We start from the raw sequence: 7,500 nt of genomic DNA, 5'->3' as shown, positions 1-7,500 counted from the left end.
TCGGTGAGCATTAATTTATGCACGTGAAAATACCCTTTAAGAGAGTCAAATTTTTTCTCGAGTTCGATTTGAAATCACACGTATGATTTCAGTGCTCGCTCTCAGTGGTTACTTCGAGTTCACATGACATCTAACAATAAAACTGTTTCCCGCCAAAAGTCTCTTAGCTGGTAACAGTGCAAAATCTATGACGTCAGAGGGTAACAGTGCACTGTTACCCGCGAATGTTGACCGACGACCGCCATTGCTGTTGCCTTTGCACGTATTTCTTTTTGTGCTCTATTTCCCTCGGGAAACAGTTCACTTTGTTTCCCTCGAATCTCAATGTTTCCCTCGGCTGCGCCTCGGGGAAACATTGAGATTCTCGGGAAACAAAATGAACTGTTTCCCGAAGGACCAGTCATTAAGTGTTTAATATGCAATTCGCCTTCGGCGAATAATTGTTAAATTGCTGCACGCGAGAGGTTGCTCAGCACAAAAGAAGCGTGAGAGTCGCACAAGGCGATAGCCGGGTGGACTGTAGCTTCTTGAGTGCTTTCGCAAACTATAATTCCATAGTACACGCTGAACCGTTTTCTGTTTGTTGCATAACATAACCAAAACATCTTGTGACAGTTTGTAACATCTTTTGTCTTCTTTGAATGCCTCTCGTTCTCTAACTCATCCAGCTGGCGTTCACTTAGGCTTGCAAATCGCTTTGCTGATGGTTCGAGTAAAATACCCGCTAACAGGTTAAAAGTCTTTTTTTCATAAAACTGCGAAGAAATTTCAGCATTTTCTTGAGTAGAGTGATCAGTCTTTACTGGAGTTTGGGGGGAAAAGCATTTTTCCCGGCGCAGGGCTTCAGGTGTTTCGTCATAACGATTTACCCATGGGCAAATTGTATACAGTCACTGACCAATCAAAACGCTCACTTTCCTTCTGTTATTAAACTTTAATGAAGTGGTTATTTTCACTATCGTTATCGTTATCATTTACAGGTGCAGAAAACGAGTCAACCCTGGAGGAAACCCACTAAGCCAACATGAAACCTGCCGCCCTGCCGTAAATCACGACGGTCCAAAATATGTTGGTTTTGCAGTGTGGAGCACATGTCCAAGGAACTGGACAGATGATATTGTGCGCCGTAAATGTCAACGTGGAAATCAAAGCAATCTTTTTAACGACTGGCCCGTGTTTGATCGCGACAGGCGCATTACTTACAAAAATGTTTTTTGTGCAAGGTGCAATGGCGCAGTGAATACAACCTACTGGAAACTCGAGGCAAATTGCAGGAAATGGTTTAACACAACAGCGTTCAATCTTAGTGGTTTTATGCGCTTCGCGCAATTCAACTGTTCAGTAAAAATCAGAAAAACTTGGGGGCAATACTTGAGGCAATGCATCCCTCGTTTTCAAGACTGTTCCGGGATTGGTCGAGAGAAAAATGGATCGTACTGCCAATCACAGTGCCTGGGATATGCTTTTCCTGTTAATTTCATGAACTTGATAAGATTTCGAAATCTGCAATGCGCGTTGTGTAACGGATTTCAGCCAAGCTATTTGGGTATTGATTTAAAGCCAAATAATGAGAACCCTATTCCGCAACTGACTATCCTGTTCGATTTTACTTCCTCCTTCGAGAACAGGGTTACAGTCAAAGACAGAAAAATGCATTTCGAGCGAAATATAAGCCACTTCTGCGCTCTTGACGAGGTGTACGACCTATACGTTGGAAAATGTAAGAGCATTGTCAGTTTACAACGATCACACGTTTTCCAGAATGAACAAACAGCTCCCGTTGATTTTATATCGAACGAAACGAGATTGTTTTTAAATTTGAACTGCACTTTCGTACCTTTCAACCAAAGCGATTATGAACAACGACCTAATGGTACGGTCTACATTACACCTCACCACATGATATACGGGAAAACGAGGTATACAATTCGCGGTAATATTTTGCTAGTTTGCGTCAACTTTTCAAGAAATGTAACGGTGGTGACCGTAGAGCGAACAACAGGTTACCTCACTAAAACGGTAGCAACGTCTCTCCAAATAGTGACTTTTGCTGGCTGCATTACGTCAATGGCATCCCTTCTTTTCATGTTGGCAAAATATACTCTATTTTCTGAACTGCGCAACTTGCCTGGAAGGATCATCTTCAACTTGTCCCTATCTTTGCTGCTGTATCAAGGCGTCTTTCTCGCAGCAATGAAGACTTCCAGTCATGAGCAATGCCAGGTCATTGCTATTCTTCTTCATTACTTTGTCTTATGCTCTTTCACGTGGATGAATGCAATGGCGTTTGATGTGCACAAGGCATTTACTTCCTCAGGTAAGTTTAAGAGTACGTTTACTTTGGAGGGAGGAGTGCTCTCAAAAGAGTATACGTAAATCTCTGATCATATTTCTCCTTCACCACCAAAAAAGAGAAGATTCCGGCCAAAAACACTTATGTCCAGAACTCAATGCACGTAATTAGATGGGCGTCTGATTTTAATTTGCAACACAAAGTGTCCATTTTTACTCTGAGGACTGGAGTTTGGGAGACAATTTGTGGCGTTGATTTTTTTCTGTATTCCCACCGTGAACGATGTGGAGGTTGCAGAGAAGGGCTTATCAAAATCGAGTTAACTGAATAGAGTGTAATGTGAAGTGCTAGATCTCAATCCCATATGAACCATGTGAGCGTTAGCCCTACAGATGGAAATGGGCCACACAAGGACAGAGAAAAACTCTGACCAGGGTGGGAATTGAACCCACGACCTTCGGGTTAGATCTCCGCCGCTCTACCGACTGAGCTACAAGGTCAGACGGGAGCAGGCCGTGGGAACTGAAGGTGTTAAAGTCACGGCAATGAACATGTACAAGTACAAGGAAAGGTTACGTTTATACAAACGTTGGCCGTGTAGCACTTATATTTTAAACAGAGTTAACTGAATAGAGTGTAATGTGAAGTGCTAGATCTCAATCCCATATGAACCATGTGAGCGTTAGCCCTACAGATGGAAATGGGCCACACAAGGACAGAGAAAAACTCTGACCAGGGTGGGAATTGATATGGGATTGAGATCTAGCACTTCACATTACACTCTATTCAGTTAACTCTGTTTAGAATATAAGTGCTACACGGCCAACGTTTGTATAAACGTAACCTTTCCTTGTACTTGTACATGTTCATTGCCGTGACTTTAACACCTTCAGTTCCCACGGCCTGCTCCCGTCTGACCTTGTAGCTCAGTCGGTAGAGCGGCGGAGATCTAACCCGAAGGTCGTGGGTTCAATTCCCACCCTGGTCAGAGTTTTTCTCTGTCCTTGTGCCGGTTATCAAAATCGCCGCGAATCTAATTGCGTGAAAACACGGCTAAGTTGAAGGTTTGGATTTGGGAAAGAAATGAGCTCTTAAATCCTGCTGTTGAGAATAATACATATTCTCGGTATCTTACGGCGACATTATGATACAGCACTCTTATAATATAACAGGTGCTATGATTGACCAAAAGCGCGCGTCTAGCAGCGGTGCAAAGTGCTAAACTTATTTTGCATCAATTGCGGTGGTGGAATCTTACAGGCCTGCGCACAGCGGAGATGACACGAAGGGAAAAAAAGACCATTTGTCAAGAACATGTGATCATGGAGCAAATCAGTAAAAAGGCCTTAATCTCGCCGATTTCTATGGCAAGGTTCGCAAATGCGTGAAAAAGTAGTGAAAAAATATTACTTGCGGGTGGTTCATCTTACTCGATACGGCTTCCAGGGCATGCTTAATTAAAAAACAACAAATCCTTATTATTATTTTTTTTTAAGGCTGCATTGAATTCTTGCGTCAACATGATCTTACACCTTCTGACTAATTTTACAGAGCTTTCCATTACATCGAACTCTCTTCTGTAGTTTGAAAGTTTTGAGTGCCACTGTTAAATCATTTGTTTTTAATACCTAAACGGCGGATGGGGATCGAATCGTCACACACAGTTCTTCTCCACGTTTATCTCGGCCGGCCTCGCCTCCTTTTACCTTCAGGTGCCCACGTTAGTGCAGTCCTCGAGATGTTACTAGGACTAGTCCTCAATATGTGTCCTATCCATCGCCATCTTCTCACTCTTATAAGGGCTGATACCGGCCTACTCCCTGTTGCTTCGTAAAGCTCTTCGTTGCTAAGATGGTTATGCCAGAATCTCCTCAGCACTCGCCTCAGGCATGTGCGGTGACACACATCCAATTTGTTGAGATCAGTTGTAGTCACTCTCCACATTTCGGCTCCATACAGTAGCACGGACAGCACATTTGAGTTCAGGATGCGCAGCTTGGTCTCCTGGCTGAATCTGCCTGCAGACGACACGAAGGGCAAAAGTGACAATTTGACAAGATTATTTGATCATAGAGCAAATCAGTAAAAAAGCTTTAATCTCGCTGATTTCTGTACCAAGGCACGCAAATGCGTGACGACAGCAGTGAAAAATTTTGCTTGCGCGTAGTACTACTTATTCCCTTCAGTGTCTCGACACGGCTTTCAGTGCATGCCTTAAAACACAACAAATGCTTGTTTTCAAAAAAAGACCGCATTGGATTCTTGCGTCAACAATCTTACATCTTCTGACTGATTTCACAGAGCTGTCCATTACTTTGAACTCTCTTCTACAGTTTGAAACTTCCGAGTGCCATTGTTAAAGCTTTTTCTTTTAATACCTAGACGGCGGACTTGGATCGAATCGTCAAGGAAACCACAATAAACGCTTAGTGGAATACTGTTTGTACGGATGGGGAGTTCCTGCTATTCTTGTGTCTTTCTTTGTGATCATTGACCAAATTCTCATTAAAGGATTCATTGGATACGGTAGGTCTGCTGTCTCACAAGAATTTAAAAGGACTGTATCACAGCAGTGCAGTTCATTGTGAGGAATTTTATCAGTTACTACCTCGCCCATACTCGCTATGCAATTTACGTAACCCCCCCGCCCCCTAAAAAAAAGTAAACACTTTGCAGTGTCTCGGCAAATTAGCAAGCAGATAGAAAGAACAATTTCACGATAAAAAGAGCAGGTAGCCATTATTTTTTTTATGAAAGTACTTTTATTTGATCTGTTTGTTATGGAAAAATAAATAAATAATTAAAAAAAAGACAAGCAACAATAAAATTAAAGCTCCCGCCAAAACGTTCCTTTGGTCTGCAATCTTGTTTGTTGTGCTCAGTGGACCACTCAGAAATATAGCCATCCCGCGTAGTTGAGTTTCGTTTCAAGGCGGGCTATCTTTTAACCCTCCTATCCGTTTAACTCGGTGAGCCAGGGCACACTACATCCATGTAAACAGGCTCTTAATCTTCTTCAAGCTTGACCATCCTTGTTTGGATAAAACCATCAACTAGATGGAGTGTAACATCTAGAACATTAAGTTTGCTTTCCGAATGAACTAATTCAAATTTAATCGTGGGGTACAGCGAATTAATGTACTCAGTGAAGGAATTCAGTGCAGTAGGGCCCTGTTGCCAAAGGTCAAAGATATCATCACGATATCGCCACCATTGTGAGGGCTTGATAGGGCCACAATGCTTAGCCTTGTGGTCAAGAAACTAGGAGGGTGCCCTCAGGAAATGGGCCTTGTTCGTTAAGTTTCTGTATCCTGTTAAGCAGGTCAGTGGTGTCCTTAATGAAAGATGGTTGCTTTCTTGCTAATGGTTGTAGATAGAATTCAGTGAAGGCTGAAAGGTTTTCAATAGCCGTTCCACAGCAGGAAGTAATGAGTCTAAGGGGGTTGTCCTTCTTATGCGTTTTAATGTTTCCAAAAGCGACCCCGGGCTTAGCCTTTCTGTTAACAATCCAAGAGGCCATCTGTGGTGAAATCTCCCTCCTTTGCAACCATTTAGAACACCACTGCTCCACTAAACTTGGGACGTAGTTTCCTTTTGTATGCTCTAGATAGTTATAAGTGTTAATTGTGGTTATTTTAGTGTTCAGGGGCCCCCTTCGGGGATTCCTATTGTTTTCTTTGAATTTCTTATGTAACCGGTTTTTATTCATTGTTGTAAAACTCTATTTAAGTTGTAGATTTTTCTACCGACTCTTTTGTAACTGAAGAAGGTCGAGAGACCGAAACGTTTTATAGAATTTTAATTTTTTATATAGTTTTTAAACCAAAAGTTGTCCATTTTCGGCTTCATTTTTAACCAGTTTTTTATCATCTACAAAAAAAAAAAAAAAAAAAAAACGAATCAGGACTGTGAATCCTTGTGAATCCTTGTGTGCTAAAGAGGCAATGACGGCACTTTTCCTTAGATCCAACCCTCTGAGATCCAATCGGTCACTTTGAAACGGGAGAAATGGCGGACCGTGAAATACAAAACTTACACTCAAAGTAAACAGCCCGCTTTGGATAAAAACCAAAATTCAAAATTTTGCCAGTCAAGCATTAAGCAATCACACTTTCAAAATCTGAAGAAAACTGAAAGGGAAGTGACTTTTTTAATCATAGCAGCACTTTAAGAATAGCAGTAATGGTAATAGCGATATTCACGGTTTATAAACAATTCTTTTGATATTTAAATTTTGCCGACCACATAACAAAAGAACCTTTGTTTCGACAGCCAATAAATCTCTGGTTGGCACATTAATGACAATAGGTGACGTAACGGTGAGTATCGCTCCTACTAAAAACTCTGCTTCCCATTCTTTTGTTTCTTGTCAGAAAGGCTACTACTTCATCTGTAGGTTATAAATGTCTCCACCGTCCAATATACTCCAATTTATCTCTGATTCAACCTTATATTGTCTTCTTTACCGGTATATCGTATTGCGGTTCTCTTGACTCGAAACGAGGACATAATTTCATAACCCAGTCTCGTTCTGCGATGAAATGGGGCCCATCGCTTTACGGTATTCTCTATTTTTAGAACTGCTACTGTTAGATTTTAGGGAGTTTAAGATCTACGACCGCAACGTCCACGAATACGTCACCTCAAAATATAACTTCGTACTATCGTAAGTGTCTTGCGCTTTGACCATCTCGTTTACATCGTACAATATGGGCAAAGTATCCTAAAAATAAATTAGTACGAGCGGTTTCACAGAAAAAAAATACAGAATAAAAGTTTCACATTTGGACGCTTGCGTTGTCATCAAAACCTCAACTTTGGTGATTACTTTTTCTCTTTTAATAGCCAATGATGTTGTTTCGTGGCGTCCTCTTCGACAACCGCTTCGTAGAAGTTTAAAGCCCGTTTTAAATGTCGCATTTTACATGTGCCGAATCTAATGTAAATGAGCGAAAACAACAAAATTTGCTCATTTGCATTAGATTCGGCACATGTAAAATGCGAATCTCGAACTTGTGCTGTTTGCCCCCTAAGAAGTGTGTAGCTAATTTGCATGATAATAGCAAATCCAACATGGCGGCTATCGTGAATAAGGTCTATTCTAAATTTAGATAATGACGTAAACCAAGAGATCTCATTCGTAAACTGATTAGCCAAGGCCAATTGAGAGAGATTGATACTGGTTCTGAGTTATCAACTTCTGGCGA

At 41.3% G+C, this 7,500-nt stretch overlaps 1 protein-coding gene across 1 annotated transcript in view; it reads left to right on the top strand.

The window, feature by feature from the left end:
- LOC138053145 (adhesion G-protein coupled receptor D1-like) overlaps positions 1-7,500 on the top strand; it is a 13,954-nt gene that overhangs the window by 394 nt on the left and 6,060 nt on the right. Inside the window, exons 2-3 of the mRNA XM_068899816.1 lie at positions 981-2,317; positions 4,676-4,819. Coding sequence (XP_068755917.1) covers positions 981-2,317; positions 4,676-4,819 — 1,481 coding nt within the window. The remainder of the gene's footprint in view (positions 1-980; positions 2,318-4,675; positions 4,820-7,500) is intronic.

The sequence above is a fragment of the Montipora capricornis genome, chromosome 6, assembly GCF_036669925.1.
Source record: "Montipora capricornis isolate CH-2021 chromosome 6, ASM3666992v2, whole genome shotgun sequence".
NCBI classification, from domain to species: domain Eukaryota; kingdom Metazoa; phylum Cnidaria; class Anthozoa; order Scleractinia; family Acroporidae; genus Montipora; species Montipora capricornis.
This window is presented reverse-complemented; position numbering and strand designations above follow the sequence as displayed.